Source organism: Marmota monax, unplaced genomic scaffold, assembly GCF_021218885.2.
Source record: "Marmota monax isolate L192 unplaced genomic scaffold, Marmota_monax_Labrador192_F-V1.1 WCK01_AAM20220418_F8-fsc00095, whole genome shotgun sequence".
Lineage (NCBI taxonomy): Eukaryota > Metazoa > Chordata > Mammalia > Rodentia > Sciuridae > Marmota > Marmota monax.
The window spans coordinates 617,277-634,741 of NW_026695244.1; the positions used below are offsets into that span (position 1 = coordinate 617,277).

The following is a 17,465-nucleotide window of genomic DNA, read 5'->3' on the forward strand; positions in this document are numbered from 1 at the left end:
GTTTGAAGTGTCTGACTTTCTGTGTCTCTATCATATCTTTTACTGTCCAGTGTTGAATTTCAGGGAATTCCCTTAGTTACCCACCTCACTGAGAAACAGTCTTCTCACCTTTTAAATCTTTTATTTCAACTTGCATAATTAAAAATTTTTTAATTAGATAAAAAAGTGAACAATAAAACCATGCCGACGTACCATGTATGTTGTTAACACTAAATAAGAGCATGTGCAAATTTTAAAACCACCACATTCCTTATAACTGTTTTGAATAGCATTGTCACATCATTTATAATGGCATATATTTATAAAAGATGTTTAAGACTGGTTGCTAACTTAGTTTTATCTTGGATTTTCTTTTAAGATAATATGAGAATAGCTGTGAATTTACAAAGATGATTTCTGTATGATACATTGAATCTAAACTTGAAAGATATATAGATAGATAGATAGATCTATATCTATATCTATATATATATATATATCAATCCTATGGACTACAAATATAAATGTAAGTTATTTAATCCTTTTGTTTCACATTTTCAAAAAGCACCCTCATTTCTTTAAAGTTAAATACAACAAATGGGTTTTGCAAGTTGACTGTAGACATAACATATTCTGTTGTTAAGGGCTGATTTTATGGGACTATCCAATTCAGAGTCTGATTTAGAGCTAAAAAATCAAACATCATTACAAAAAAGTTCTCATCCCAGGCAGCATAATGAATTTTTCAGATAATATAGTTTCTAAAGCTCTCACCATCCTAGTTCTCCTTCTTTTTGTTTTCACTTATATATTTCTTTCTTTTAAGGAAGCAAAAAATATGAAAGTTCACCAAAATTCTGAATGTCACAGTGTGTATAGCATTGAATGAGAGTAGCTTGGGCATTTGGTGTTACAAGGTCATCTTCACCGCAGATCTTTTCTTCATTCTGGGTCACAGTGAGGTGGAATGGGAAGAATAAGATTCCCAAATGCAGAGTGTTGAGTTGTGAAGTACCAGATGAATGTGCAGGTGTATGCTGCAAAGCTGCCTTCTGTTGGGCTGTGACAAGATGCTGCTCTGTGTGATCCTGGAAGTCCTTATTAAGAGCGGTCCTGAGAGTGCGGTGCTAGCTTCAGGACTATTTGCTAAAGACTGGTTCTGCATAAGTGATTCTCGTATCTCTTTGTCCAGTTCTGCCAAGATTACAACTCTGTTTTGAAAAACTTTTCTAGAAGAATTTGCTGACATTTTCCTGTTTTTTGTTTCAATTATATTCAGAGGCAACTGATTAGCACTTTATAATCACTAGGGATGTGAGAGTGTTGGGAGGACTTGCTGTTGGTCTCAGCTGTCAAGGTGGAACAGATCACCTAGAGACAGGCAAAAACTCCACAATGTGCCACTTTTAAAATCTTGAGCTCAGGAACTGCTGGGAAGTGCACCCTTCCTCTAATCTACCATCTTTCTGAATTAAAAAAAAAAAAAAGTTCATTAAAAAAAAATTAAACTGGGCTCAATTATGCCAGTAATCCCAGAAGCTCAGGAGGCTGAGGTAGGAAGAAAACAAATCTGAGGCTAGCCTTAGCCACTTAGTGAGGCCCTAAGCAACTTAGTGAGACCCTGTCTCAAAATAAATAAAAAGGACTGGGGATGTAGCTTAGTGGTAAAGTGCCCCTGGGTTTAATCCTCAGTACAAAAACATAAAGTAAAAACCCAAAACATTAAAACATGTTCTAATGTGCAAATCAAAAGTATTTTTACTTTAGCATCAGATGTAGAAAATACCTGGTCACTGCCTTTGAGTGACAGGGTCAGAGTTGGTGCAGTCATCCATGAATGTTCAAGAATTTAAGGAACTTACAGACTCAGGAACCCATCCATCTTGTTTCAGGGGAGGGAACAGGTCCAAGGTCAAGGTTGTTTGAGGAGGGCCCAAACCAGCATCTGTGGAGTCATAGAAATGGTGGAGGCTGCCCTTTTCATTGATATTTTTTCTTGATTAGACTTCTTAGATTTTTATCAACTTTTAGCTGTGTTATTTCTTTTCTATTTCACATATTTCTGCTCCTACTCTTATTTTTTTCCTTCCTACTACCTAATTGGAAAATAATTTGATTGTTAATCTAACTTCTTTCTTAAAATACTTTAAGTTATAAGTGTTCATCTGAGTACTATTTTGTCCCAGAGAGTCTGATCTTTTAAGCTTTTTTTTTTTTTTTGTGGTGCTGGGGATCGAACTCAGGGCCTTGTGTATGCAAGGAAAGCACTCTACCATTTGAGCTATATCCCCAGCCTTATTTTAAGCTTTTATTATCACTTAGTTCAAAGCACTTTTTATTTACTTTTCTTCTTTGATCTGTGAGATATTTATAAGGGAAATAATGTGACCGCATTATTTATTTCTGATTAAATAACATATCAATGTTTAAAAAAGAAAGAAAGAAATGATGGTGCTGGGCTCTCAATGGTAGCTATCCAGAATCCTCTCTTACAGGCGGGGCAGGTTTGAGTAAGACTTCAACAAAGAACCCCTCAACTAGGGGGAGTATGAAAACCACCACTTCCAAATGAATTTCACATTTTTCAACTGATGAAATGAGAAAAGTAGGAGGGTGAGAGAAGTGCTGGAAGTCCCATGCCCTTGGCCTCAGGGCCTCAGGGCCAGGGGCTCTCAGTGTCTTGCTCTGCATTCATTAGTTGCTGGCCATTGTTCTAAATGGTTACAAGTGTTATCTCATAGATTCTCCACACCTCTAAGATATGGATGGACTTCTGATCCCCATTTTACAGAGGAGGAAGAGAGCTGCCCAAGGCCGTATGGCCAGTGTCACAACCAGGTTTTGATGTTTAGTGGAGCCCCTGTCTCTAAGCACTGCCACTGCCCATCTTCCCTGATGATGCACCACATGGCATTTATAGTGACACTATAGCTTGCAACAGGGAACTGTGTCTGAGTCTTCAGATTCCTCTGAAGAATCCAGTACACTCTCCAGGGACTCCTTTCACTGTGGACACAGGCTGGTTAGCGCAGTAACCGTGGGGAAGAAACTAGACAAGATGGTCAAGCCTTGGCCTCAAGGGAGGAGAAATCCCAGGTTCTGGCCTGCTGGCTTGAAGATTATCTAGGGTTTTCTGAAACACTATCCTCTCCATCTTAAACATGTAGGCCTATGAAAACATTCCCTAATCTTAGAGACTGTTTGGACTGAGAGGGCTGTCAGGGTTGACCTGGTTCAGTTTCCAGTCTTTGAGTTCTGATAGCTGTAGGTGCTGGTCCTCAGGGCATTTGTGGACACTGTGTCTCCTCCTACCACTGTCCCATGATTAAAGCCATCACTCCTTCCTGCCACTACTTAAATGCCTCCTCCTGGTAGGTCTCCTGCCTCCTACTCTTCCAATTTATCCACTTCACTGTCATTGTGAATCCCAAATCAGATGACATCATTCTCTTTTTTATAATATGTTCTTAGTTCCCTGTCTCCTCCAGGACAAAGCCTAATCCCTCTGCCCCACAGTATGAGGCCTTTCATGGCATGGTTCCTGGCTACATCTTCATTTCTTTGTAACATCACTCCCCAACCCACATCCTTAGTGGTTACTTTATTGAGCTCTTTGTGCCTGCCTGAACTAACTTGAAAATTCTTGCCTCCATCTTATGCATAAAATGTTTCCTGTGACAACTGTCCTTTACTGCATCCTCCCCAAAGTCCTTTCCCTATAGAGAGCCCTTCTCCCAGTGCTCCTTCCTCTGTATTCCCACTGCGCCTTGTCACAACTCTCTGACCATTGCCTTCTTTGTCTACTTCCCTAATTAGTAAGCTACTTGCAAAAAGGAACTTGTTTTTCCTTCTTCTTTCCTGTATCTACAGACAGATGGGCAGAGAGTAGATATAATAGCATTTGATGAAGGAAGAAACCAGGGGATGGTATTTTTTTTGGGGGGGGAGGGATGGTACATTTCCTACTCACCTGAGCATTATATCATCTTTTGACCTAGGTTACTTCTCCTACCTTTTGACAAGGATGGATTTCAACAAATGTCTTTACGATATTGGGGAACAACTGGGCAGCGATGAGTTGTCCTCCCTCAAGTTCTTATGTCTGGAATATATCCCACAAAAGAAGCAGGAGCCCATCAAGGATGCCTTGAAGCTATTCCAGACACTTCAGGAAAAGGGAATGTTGGAGGAAAACAATCTGTCCTTCTTGAAGGAGTTGCTTTTCCGAATTAATAGACTGGACCTGCTGACCACTATCCTGAATACCAGCAAGGAGGATATGGTGTGGGAACTTCAGATTCCTGGCAAGGCCCAGATTTCTGCCTATAGGTACGTAGAAACTTCACAGTGTGGGGACCTGGAGGTACAGGTTGAATGGACACATCTTTCTGGGCATGACTGATTGAGGATTGGCTATGTTCCATGAGTTGGGAGGCTCTGGAAAAAAGATGTCTCACCAGAGCCTGATTAAGAAATTTAGGGGGCCAGGCCCAATGGTGCACACCTGTAATTCCAGCAGCTTGGGAGCCTGAGGCAGGAGGATCACAAGTTCAAAGCCAGCCTCAGCAACAGTGAGGCGCTAAGCAACTCAGTGAGACCCTGTCTCTAAATAAAATACAAAATAGGGCTGGGGATATGGATCAGTGGTTAAGTGATCCTGAGTTGAATCCCTGGTACCCCCCCCGCCCCCGAAAAAAAGAAATTCAGAGAAAAAATTACCACAGTCATAAAATATTTACTTTCCAAAGTGAAACTTCCTGCAGGTATGCTGACGTTAAAATAGTTTTTTGAAATGTTCTAATTCCTTCTCTCTCATCTTGGCGTCCCTCCTCTGCTGATGTTCACGCCATGTACTTAACTTGCCTACTTTGCCACTGAGCAAGGCATCATGGTTTCCTGGCCTGGAAGCCCCTCCCACCTGCTGGAAATTTTCAGTGGGTTTAAGGATTTTATCCCATAATTAAAGACTCAAAATGACACTATTCCCTAGTGAGGTGTTTGCTGCCAGGCCTGACCCACAGAGACTGCTCAGGTCCAGTTAGCACAGCAGCACCCGATTGCTGGCTGTTGAAGAGAACAGCGATGACAAAGGCCCTGAAACTCACCTTCTCTCAACCTGGGGAGACAGGGCAATGGTGAGCCACATATAGTTGCAACTTCATGACTTTAAAAATAGAAACACGTTATGCTCTTTCAATATTCATTTAATTTTTCTTTTTCTTTCTTTTTTTTTTTTTTTGGTGGGTGGTATTAGGAATCGAACCCAGAAGTGCTCTACCACTGAGCTACATCCCCAGCCCTTTTAACGTTTCTTTATTTTGAGATAGGGTCTTGCTAAATTGTCCAGGTTGGCATTGAACTTGCAATCCTCCTGGCCTCAAGTGGTTGAGATTACAGGTATGTGCCACCATGCCCGTCTGTCAACATCTTGTTTTCAGACACTCTTTAATTTCTAATTCTCCTTTTAGCAATTTTTTATGTGTGCATTAGCTCTGGCCCATTCACTGTCTCTGCTTGTCAGTAACTGGCAAGTTGCATAGAAAGGCCTCACAGCCAGGGCTGATGGCTACTACCCTCTGATAGCCCAGCCTATCAATGCCTTGGTTCTATTCTCAGACACCTGAGGTTCTGGCATGTTCCTTGTCATATGTCTTCCTACTTGAGGCTTGACTATTTTGATTTTAAATGGCAAAATAAATATCTGGATGTGTTAGTTTCTGAGGGCTGCTGTAACAAAAGTATCACAAATTAGATGGATAAAAACAGTAGAGGCAGTTTATTCTCTTACAGTCCTGGGGGCTCAAGTGCAGAAACGAAGGTGCCAGAAGAGTTGGTTCCTTCCGGAGGCCCTGATGGAGAATCTGCCCTGCCTCTCCCCTAGCTTCTGCTGTTGCAGGCAATCCTTGGTGTTCCTTGTCTTGCAGATGCATCCTTCCAGTCTCTGCCTATGTCCTCATCTCCATGTCTGTCTGTCTGATTTTTCCTTTTCTTGTAAGGACACTGGTCATTGGATTAGGGCCCATTCTAATTCACTATGATCTCAGTGCAATGAGATTTTTTATCTGCAAAGACCCTTTGTCCAAATAAAGGATTATTTATTTCTTGAGAAGATTGATGTATCAGATTTATTGATCAGATTTCTTGAGAAGATGTATGTATCAGATGATAACACTGAGTAACTTCCCATCATTAAGTGAGGTGACTGTACGTCATGTAAATTTATTCACATAATCTTTGGTATTTGCCTATGGTGTGAATATATAATTATCTCCAGTCTACAGATGAGGAAAAAATGTCTAACATGTTGAAAGTCACACAGCTCCCAGATGGTGGGGCCAAAGTTCTAACACAGGTCGTGTGGGTCTCTTGTGCTCAAATGCTGCCTTTACCACCCTCAGGGATTATGAAAATAATAAGGGCATGGACCAGGCTATAAGGGGACTTGAACACTTTCATAAAGGGACTATACGAGTGATCCTTCTGAAGTGAACGCAGTGAGGCATAGTGGAGCACATGCAGCCCTGAGAACAGGCAGGCAATGGCCATTAGTGGGTGACGGGGAGGGGGCAGGCTGGAAAGGGAGGAGGGCGTGGGGGCAGTGAGGAGCATAGCAGATGATGTGTTTGCCAGAACTAAAAGTTTGGCTCTCCTTTTTTTTTTTTTTTTGTACCAGGGATTAAACCCAGGGATACTTAGCCACCAAGCCACATCTATTGCCCTTTTAAAATATTTTATTTAAGACAGAGTTTTGAGTTGCTTAGGGCCTCACTGCTGAGGTTGCCTCTGAACTCGCAAACCTCTTGCCTCCTGAGCTGCTGGGATTACAGGCGTGTGCCACTGCACCTGGCTGGCTCTTCTCCTGAAGGAAAGACTGAGAGGACATTGCCCAGTTTAATGAAGGAAGTGGTAATCCGACATGCAGAGTAGAAAGTACCATTTTCAAAAGTCAATGCTTTTTTGTATTGCAACGAGATCTTGTTCTTAGAGTGAAAGACAAAGGAAAAACAAGATGCATTTAACTGGAATGAACCAAAGGACAAAGTTGATGGAACTTTTAATTGTTCAGGGCAGGCACAAGTCAGTAGACTTGTGTGTCTACCTGCCTTTCTCTCAGGACTCAGTTCCTAAATCATGTCTCAGATTTTTTTGGAGGGAGGCCATTGAGTCAAGTCCCTTGTGACTCCACATAGCAAATTTGAAAGGATCTAAGGAAACATTTCTTAAGTGTCTCCATCTCCATTTCCCACCGCAGGGTCATGCTTTTTCAGATTTCAGAAGATGTAAACAAACTGGAATTGAAGTCTTTTAAGTTTCTTTTGAGCAAGGATATCTCCAAGTGTAAGCTGGATGACGACATGGTAAGACCTGGTATTGTCTGGAGATGCAGTCCTGAGAGTTGGTCAGCCACTGGGGACTTCTGAGGCTAAAGAGAGGGGCTCTTCTGATAAAAGCAACCTGAATTCTAGTTCCTAACCAGAGAGAGGAAAGCCGTCAGCAGGCGTGCTGTAGATTCCATGCCTTTGCACTGTGAGTGCTGCTCACATTAATCTTCAGGAGCAAGCAGACTCGGGAGCCAGGGGAGTACTGCGGCTATGCATCAGGACCCTGTGTGGGACCAGGCAGAGGCAGGAAGGAAGTGGTGGTCTGAGACATTTTCTCCACTTCTTCATTCCTGGGTGGTATCTCTGGGTATGTTGTGTGTGGTGTATGTATCTCTGTTATATGTATTGCATGTCTCTTATACGTATGATATGTATATCCATGTGTGGTGTGTGTCTCTGTGTAGTGTCTGTGTGTATGTCTCTGTTTTTCCTGTGTCTCTGTTTGTGTGTGTGTGTCCCCGTCTGTGGTATGTTTCTGTGTGTCTGTGTGTGTGGTATTGTGTGGGTGTGGGTATGCATATGGTATTTGTGTGTGTATGTTGTGTGTGTGTGTGTATTCAGGTTTGGAGGTAAATTATACTACATCGGGGTATAAGGGAGTCCCAGAGCTGTCACTGTGTCACTGACCAGGCTGCTGTGTCTCAGCCAATGCACATAGGCCTGGTTCATACATAAAGACAACCACAGGCAATCTGAGCATAGAGCCTGGGGATCTGGGGACATCTGACATGGCCTCTCTTCTATTCTCTCACTTCTGTGTTTTTGGGCCAGAGGACATGGCCTCCCTAGGTGCCTGTCAGCTGCAGGAGACCAGCATGCACTCTCAGGGGTCTGCTTGGGAAGTAAGGGTGAACCCTTGGTTTGGAAAAAGTGATATTATATACATATAATATATATTATATATATATAATATATATATATAATATATATATTATAAAAACTAGTATGGCTCAATCCAGTCTTCCCACTTTGTTTCTTGTCCCCTAGAGCTTGCTCGACATTTTCATAGAGATGGAGAAGAAGCTCATCCTAGGAAAGAGAAACCTGGGAACCCTGAAAAATATCTGTGAACAAATCAACAAGAGCCTGCTGAAGATCATTAAGAATTATGAAGAATTAAGCAGAGGTAAAAATAACCTGACACTGAATCAGCTAATCATTTTCTCAAATTCATAAATTCCTGTCTGAAGCAGATCTGACCACATATTTGGGGTGTGTTTTTCTCTTTTTAATTCAGAGAGAAGAATGAGTCCTGAAAGAAGTCCAGATGCACTTTCAAATGGTAATGCTTGCAGATGTGCAGAGTTAATTTACCCTCTGATATCATCATGCCTCTTTCTACCGCTTCCTGTTATTGGGATGAAAGTTTGGTGGTCACTTGTTATACCTTCTTTGCACATCGACAGACCTCGCAGCCCCAGACTGGCATGTGTGCCATAAGTGCTAGGACTTAACTTTTTTGCTTCTTTTTTTCCCCCTTCTCTCTCCTAGCACCTCCCACTGACATGTGTTGCCTGTGGTTTGCACTGGTAGCTAGATTTAAATGACTTTGTTGATTAAGTCACTTCCTTTTTCAACAACTTTTTTTGTTTGTTTGTTGTCCAGGTCGGAGACCCCTTGGCCAAATGTGATTAATTCCCCTCCATCCCCCGCTGAGTCACCAGGCTCCCTGTTCTGCCCTCCACTAAAGCTCCCCATCATCTGTCTGACTTCCCTTGTGGATGTTTCAGCTAAATTATATTTTTCCAGTCCTCTGTCTCTTTCCTACCTGGGGAAGTTAGACTAAACAAGCAGAAGGAATTCTTCAGGATCTCCTTCAAATTTTTAATTACTTTCTCATTACAAAAATCATACGTACTCACCGAGGATGATTTTAAATTCAGAGAAAAAATTTTAAAGACCCGCTGAGATTCATCACATCCTAAATATTACTACTGTTAATATTTTATATTTGTATATACAAATATAAAACCTGGCCCTTCTTTACCTGTGTGCGCATGTGTGCCAGTGCATGTGCAAGCAAAATGCATTTTGAAGCACCTTTTTATAAAGATTACTCTGAGTAATATCCATGCATCCAGTTCTTCCCTACTTCCCATGTCTGCTTGGGCTTAAGATTTGAAGAGTACATTAAGTAGTACTTTTGAGTCAATTCATCCTGTGCCAGTGTTTTATAAATGAATATTTCACAAATACCATAGAGCTCAACTTAGCAATGTGGAAGCATATAAAATTATGACATTTCTTGGTCACCATTGTCCAAGATAATACACATTTCTTTACCAAAGTCTCTTTCCTGCCATGCCTCATTCCAGTCATGTCTCTCTGTTGTTTGCAGGGGAGGAGTCCTTCGGGATGTTGACATTGTCGGACTCTCCAGGAGAACAGGACAGTGACTCACAGGTACATGGACACCTCCAAATCCTTCTTCCTTTTACATTGCAGATTCTAGATCTTATATTTATTGTGTGTTTTTTTTTTTGTTATTGTTGTTGTTGTTGTTGTTTTTAGCTGCCAAATGAACCAATTAAGGGTAGAAAATGAAAAATCTGAGAATTGTAGGGAAAAAAAATCCCATGAAAGGACAAGTTAAAAATGTCATTTCATTTTTAAAATGTGACCTCTCCAGTTCCAGTGTGTTACATTTTTATTTTAAAACAAAAGGCAGATGTATTGGAATAGCTAGAAGGTGGGAGGCCTCCTATCTAATCTTCTAGATGCCATGCCAACCTAATGGGGGATGCTTTGGGGTAGGGGCCTAGCACACCTGGAACAAGCAAAGTCTTTCCTTTTAGCATGACCTTTAAAAAATGTTTTTCTTTTATGATTTGGAGTAAGAAACAAGTACTCATAATCTAGTCATATCTTTGTGCTTTTGAGCCAGAAGAAAAATTTCCTCTCTAGACAACATAAGTTGTACTTATGTAACTTCAACAATTCACCAAATGCATTTTAATGCCTTGCCCCATTCACCACTCCTCACTGTGGCAGGAAGCACAGGAGACCCTGAACACCTGATTTAGGCTTGAGAGTAACTATTTAGTAGTGTGGGCTCTGTGAAAATTACCAGAACTCTCTCCATCTGAAAATCAAGGATTAACCACAGTGATGTGGCACTTTAAAGTAAAATAATGCTCTACAAGCATTGTTCTCATCAAATAATCTATAATCTTAATATTATCTAGTATTGTAAATGTACCCAGTATATTAGTAAATACTTAGCATACATGATAGTAAATACTGAATATACTTAAGTACTTAATAAAAATACTTGATATCTTAGTAAACTTGCTAAGATCCTAATACATTGGGTAAATTGCCTGAAGTCTTATATTATGTAGAAGCAGAAATTTGGTTTCCTAACCTGGGGAGGGGTTGTTTTCTGTACCTCAATGGGTTACACAGATATGCAACCAAATGCTAAGAATCCCAGCAATGAAATAGCCCTAGAAAAATAAGCAGCACACAGGGCCACCTCAGGCCAGTACTGTCAGGCATACAGTCTGGATTCTTAACCTACAACATAACCCCAACATCTCTCTCCACCAGCTACAGTGGTCCTGAGAGCTGGGTTATATCAGCTTCAAACATCCTGGGACTATACTGTATCTGCCTGATGGGCAGGCTCTCAGCTGTTAGCCAAGAAGTGCAGATGAGATGAGTGGATAGCCAATAGGTCCACAATCAGGGTGGAGCAGCCCAAAGACAGACATTTTTAGCAGTTCTGGATTGAGCTCTCAAAAGTTTCTAAATCCCAATCGTGGGCACAATGTTCTCTGCCTCAAAGACATGAGGATGGTATTAACGTATTAATGTATGTGCAAAGTGCTCATGCAGCCCAGGTACACTGACTTTACAGTTATCGATGGGGCAGAAGTCTGAGGGATCCTGTGTGAGAACAGTAGGGAACTAGTTCTTCAGGGGAATGGCTCCAAGTTGGGGTGAGTTGGGGCAAGGGAGAGCCCACTTGCCCCAGCCCCCTGGGAGCCCACCCTCTTCCTGGAAAGTTGTTTGTTTATATCGCCAGTGTTTGACTTGCAGAGTAAAGTGCCTGGATTGGGTTTTTGTTTTCCAGACATCAGACAAAGTTTACCAAATGAAAAATAAACCTCGGGGATACTGTTTGATCTTCAACAACTATGATTTTAGCATGGCACGGAAGGATATGCCCAAGCTCCACAACATTAAGGATAGGAAAGGATCAGATTTGGATGAAGGTACAGTAGAATCCAAAAGAGAAGTGAAAATTTCTTACATCTATTTTTTTTAAAGTTTATCAAAAGGGGGAAAACAAAAGCTGTACCAAAAGAGCCACATATTTCAAGAATATGAATTTAAACATATTTTCTTGTGGAGGTGAAGAACATTCTTATATATTTGTTAGTTTTTTGCTTTGTATAAAATTTGTTTTTATAAATAACAGCATAAGCATATGTAGGATGGTAAACTATCAAGTCTTACTAGAATCTTATAAAGAGGAGTAGCAATGAGCTTTACTTTTAAGTCAACTAAGTGAATAGAATTTCTGTAGAGTGTGTTAGGTGAAAAAGATTGCCTTAGTATGAAAATCTATATTGGTATTGAGTTTATAAAAGTTGTGCTACTGCCAAATGTTTTCTCTGATAAATGGCTGCTGATCCATAATGGGGAAGGGGCGGAGCATGGGAAGAACGGAGGAACTTTGGACATAGGGGAAGGAGGGGTGGAGAGTGAGAATGGGGCCAGGAGAGATGGTAGAATGAGATGGACATCATTACCCTAGGTACTTGTAATGACCGTACATATGGTACAACTCTACATCGTGTACAATCAGAGAAACAAAAGTTGTGCTCCATTTGTATATAATGAATCAAAATGCATTCTGCTGTCATGTATAACTAATTAGAATAAATAAAAAAAAGAAAAAGAAAAAAAAAAGTTGTGCTACTGAATGTAGAAGAAATTGTGAATTCTTAACAAAAATATCATTTTCAAATGTCAAATTAGTCATAATTCTTTTTTTTTTTAATTTTTATTTTTTATACTGGGGATTGAATGGGACACTTAACCACTGAGCCACATCCCCAGCCCTTTTTTGTATTTTATTTAGAGACAGGGTCTCACTGAATTGCTTAGCGCCTCACTGAGTTACTGAGGTTGGTTTTAAACTCTCAATACTCCTACCTCAGCCTCCTGAGCTGCTGAGATTATAGGCATGCACCACTGTGCCCGGACAGAAATTCTTTTGATCAACCTATTTAAGTGAAGACTGAGAACTTAAAATTTATTTTTCCACATTTTTTATTGGTGCATTATGGTTGTACATAATGGTGGGATTTGTTACACATATTAGTACCTGCACAAAATTATAACAGTGTTTATGATGACTTCTTGGCACTTGCTTATTCCCTTGCCTCCTTCCACACCCTGGTCCCTTTTCTTTATTCTACTGATCTTGCTTTGCTTCTCATGAGATCCCCCGGCCACCTTTTTTCCTCTCTACCTCCCATATAAAAGAGAAGACATACAATGCTTGACCTTCTGAGTTTGGCTTATTTCACTTAACATAATGTTCTTAAGTTCCATCCATTTTCCTGCAATTATGTCCATTCTTCTTTATGGCTAAGTAAAACTCCATTGTGTACATAGAGAGAATTTACAATTTAAACAAAAAAATCTGTAGGAAGGGGATATAAAAATGGGCATAATTAAAAAGAAGAACAAATCAATCCAACTCATTCATTGAGATATTAATAATTTTGAGTTGGTCAAGAACTTTTGAAAATGGTATTTTTGAGTCACAACACCAGTTAATGACTTATTTTTTAAACTGAGTAAAGTTTAGAAAATTAAATTAGACCTGTTATAATCACTAGACCACTGTCATGGTCCCTATTACCATTTGTTTTGCTTATTTAAGCAAATATATTTAAGGTTTTAAAGTCAGAATTTCAGGCCATTGATTACATCAGTTATCATTATGTATTTGGTTTTGAAAAAAACATTTTAGATCTTTGATTTCTATTCGTTGAATATTAATTTTTTTCTGTTAAATTTCATTTGATTCTATTTCTGGCAGTTCATTTTTCTTACATCTGGCCCACAGAACCCAGTCTGTGACAGGTATTTAAGATCACATGTCCTGTTTTATCTTTTCCTGGGCTTATTACATTCTGTGTTAATGAGTAAAAATAGATGCAGCTGCCTGTGTCATTTTTCCTGAGATGTTCTTTCTGTTCTGCTGTAGTGTCCTGTGAACTTTGCTGTTATTTTCTTCATCACCACCCCACATGCACATGCCCTAGTTCCATCTCATGGAGCCAACAACTGTTCCTATTCCACCATCATAAGGAACAGGAAGTTTATTCTCCCACAAAAATGAACCAGAGAGTCTCTAAGATCTAGTGATACCAGGCTCAGCAAAGAAAGCAGTGAAGTATGGAAGAAAGGAAGATAAAAACAAAAGTCAACCTACTGGTGGCATGAAGTCAGATCTCTAACCTATCTTGGTTCCAAGAACATTGGTAGAAAATATGAATCCTCCTTTGGAGAAGCTGAAAACCCTAGATAAAAGATGTATAAATCATGATATCTGGGGGTCTCCTAATGGAATGATAAGTTTCCTAATCAAACACTCTGCTATGAAGTCCACCAGTGAACAAACCATGCCTATGAACACAGAGCTTTTGCTTAACTTTTTAGTAGACTAATGGACAACCAAGTTTTATAAGGCATATGGAGAACACCCCTAATATAAAACAAGCAATACAAACAAGAAAAAAAATGAAATGAAATATAAATTAAACAAAGATGATGCTGGGTAAAAGGAAATCCTTAAAAAACTATATTTAAGGGCTGGGGTTGTAGCTCAGTGGTAGAGCGCTTACCTAGCATGCACAAGGCACTGGATTTGATCCTCAGCACCACATAAAAATAAAAGTATTGTGTCCATCCACAACTTAAACAGATATTATATAACTAAAACTATTATATATAATATATAACTAAAACATATATTATATATAATATATATTATAATATTATATAATGTATAATAATATATAAAATATAATAATATATAATATAATAATACATAATAATATAATTAATATGTATAATATCTGTTTTAGTATATATTTATACACACATATAAAATAATTTTTAAAACTATATTTAATATTTTTAGTAAAATATTCATAGAGGAACAAGATGTTATGAAAAAGAAACAGAACAAGAATTACTAAAAATTCAACATATGAGCACAGAAATAAAAAAAATTCAAAAGAGCAGATAGGGCAGAAGATAAAGTCTCAGAAAATAGGACAAAAAAGACAAAAAAAAAAGTGACAAATAGGAACCAAACGAAAAGAAAATTTGAAGAAAAGTTAAGAATGTCCAGTCTCTAATAATCAGAGTTCCAAAGAAGACAGAGAAAATGGGGAAATGGAAATTTCCAGAAATTAGGTTAATAGTCTGCAGACCAAAGGGGCCTGATGAATTAAGAAAGATTCACACCAAAGCATATTTCATCCTAGAAACTTCTAGAGAGAAAAAAAATAAGTCAAATACATAAAGTATCAGGAACCAGGCTGTTAGTGAACTTCTTAATAGGAACACTGAAAGCTATAAGACTGAAGAAATACCTTCAAAATTCTGAGGAAAAATACTTGTGGAAAAAGCGTATTGTATCTAGCTAAACTACAAAAAATATGAAAGTAGAAGTAAAGCTCATCTAAGGGCTCAAAAAATTTATTCTTTATGCAGGAGTAGATATACTCTAGCAAAACCAGTTAGTAAATCAATAAAGAAGAAGTCATAAGTTCAGGAAAAAGTGAATCTATTATGGAAAAGACCTAAAGATTTCCCAGGAGAAGAAAAATTTATCAAGCCTAAGGAACAGTCAGTTAGGATTAGAGAAAGAAGATGTAGTGCTCGAGATGAAATGTTCTTCAGAAAAATTAAAATGAATCAGACAAGCAGTCTGAAAATGGTGAAAGACTGACCTCATCTGTTAGTGTTTTTGAAAAAAAAAAAAGTTAACCATATGGGAAACAAAGCAAATTTAAAAAGTAATACAATTATTAACTCTGGGAAAGACAAAAATCATAATAAAAAAGGAAATATAATTTAAGAACTTGATGTTGACATTGTCCTGGTAACATATATATTATTATGAATTCAACCCAAAATTATAAAAAAATTATACAAGAGTACTATGTGCTTACCTTCCATAATAATTCACATAAAAAAATCTAAAATTCGGGGCTAGAGTTGTGGCTCAATGGTAAAGCACCTGCCTCGCAAGTGCGAGACCCTGGGTTTGATTCTCAGCACCACATAAATAAATAAATTAAATAAAGGTATTGTGTCCAACTACAATTAAAAAATAAGTATTAATAAAAAAAGTCTAAAATTTTTAAATGAATTAATAGTAGTGAATTCAAATTCATTACAAAATGGCAGCTAATATTAAAGTATTTAAAACCTAAAAGTGGTTGCTTTCATGGCATATGACTGGGTAACAGAGAAGAATAGAGAGAGGATAACTGTTTTTGTAATAGGTCTTTTAGTTCTATTTTATTCATATCTCCTATTTTGATAAGTATAACTAATTTTGAGTGTACAGCATTAAATGAATATGGGTTTTTATTCAAAAATTCTTTCTCTTTTTTATGATTACATAGGAAATAAAATCACCTCTTAAATTGATTTGGTAGTAAGCCAAAATAACAGCTTACTCATCCTATAAACTGTTTCAGAAAAGGTAACTGGCCGAAAATATCACTCACCCCTTTCTCATTTGCTTTATGGTTTGGAAATGTTCTCTGCTGGTGGCAATAAATATTAAAAGTCTATAGAATTCACCTACTAATTTAGATGTTCTCCTTCTTGAACTTTTGGCTCAAATTCTTATCTATCAATATCACATCCCTCCAATTCTTTTTCACTCTGGGCCGTGGCAATGAATTGCTGTAGTGTGATATGACTTTTCTTCTTTCACTTTTCAGAGGCTTTGAGCAAGATCTTTAAGGAGCTTCATTTTGAAATAGTATGTTACAAAGATTCTACAGCCAAGGAAATCTGTGAAGTTCTAAAATTCTACCAAAGTGAAGACCACAACAATAAAGACTGTTTCATCTGCTGTATCCTCTCGCATGGAGATGAGGGCATAATCTATGGCACTGATGGACAGAAGGTCTCCATCTTTGAGCTGACCTCTTATTTCACTGGTTCAAAGTGCCCTTCCCTTGCTGGGAAACCTAAAGTCTTTTTTATTCAGGCTTGTCAAGGGGATAACTACCAGAAAGGTGTACTTGTTGAAACCGACTCAAAGCAGAAGGACCCCTACTTAGAGATGGATTTATCATTTCAAAAGAGTTATATCCCAGATGAAGCTGACTTTCTGTTGGGGATGGCCACTGTGAGCAACTGTGTTTCCTATCGAAATCCCATGGAGGGAACCTGGTATATCCAGTCCCTTTGCCAGAGACTGAGAGAAAGATGTCCTCGGTAAGGTTTGCCTATCCAGCCCTCCTCAGTGTTATACTACCTGGTCCCCTTCCCCATCACCACTACTATATATGCATAGCCAGGGCCTTTTAGAAAAAGCTTTATGGGTGAGGTAGTATTAATTGAAGAAGCATCAAGAGGAGTGATTTCCATTTACTTCTAAAATGTCTCCCTGTGGACTACAAAGTCCTACTTCCCAGGTCAGCTGTGAAATAAGAGAAATGGCAAGTGTTAATATCCTTCTTTCACAGATGGGAAAACTGATACACTTACTGAGAGGTTTCCTTGATTCCGCAACTCAAAGGACAACCACAGTATTACAAAGCTGGAAAGGCAATAGGCATGTGGTCCAGCTCTCTGTCTTTAAGGGAAAAAAAAAATCATGATTGAGCTGATTCAGCTAGTTTTGTAAGTTTGCCAAGAAGGCAGTAACCATGTCAATGTTTAACACTCTCCAACTCTGTCAAAAGTCCCATAATAGCTAACTCACCTCAAACCCTTGATGCATTGTGGGAGATAAGTAGCAAAGAGATGGAGCCTCTTGTGTCTCCCCACTCACCTGGCTTGCTTTAAAGCCGCAAGATGTGGGAAAATATTCTTCCCTTGTTTATCATA

At 38.8% G+C, this 17,465-nt stretch overlaps 1 protein-coding gene and 1 pseudogene across 2 annotated transcripts in view; one reads left to right on the forward strand and one right to left on the reverse strand.

Moving 5' to 3' along the window:
- Positions 1–17,465, forward strand: part of Casp8 (caspase 8) — a 52,114-nt gene that overhangs the window by 33,020 nt on the left and 1,629 nt on the right. For both annotated transcript variants that reach the window (XM_046463008.2, XM_046463007.2), the window contains 7 exons: positions 3,978–4,308; positions 7,232–7,337; positions 8,349–8,487; positions 8,599–8,643; positions 9,700–9,764; positions 11,437–11,578; positions 16,349–16,850. In XM_046463008.2, coding sequence (XP_046318964.1) covers positions 3,978–4,308; positions 7,232–7,337; positions 8,349–8,487; positions 8,599–8,643; positions 9,700–9,764; positions 11,437–11,578; positions 16,349–16,850 — 1,330 coding nt within the window. The remainder of the gene's footprint in view (positions 1–3,977; positions 4,309–7,231; positions 7,338–8,348; positions 8,488–8,598; positions 8,644–9,699; positions 9,765–11,436; positions 11,579–16,348; positions 16,851–17,465) is intronic.
- LOC124105733 (SOSS complex subunit C-like) lies at positions 535–1,299 on the reverse strand (annotated as a pseudogene).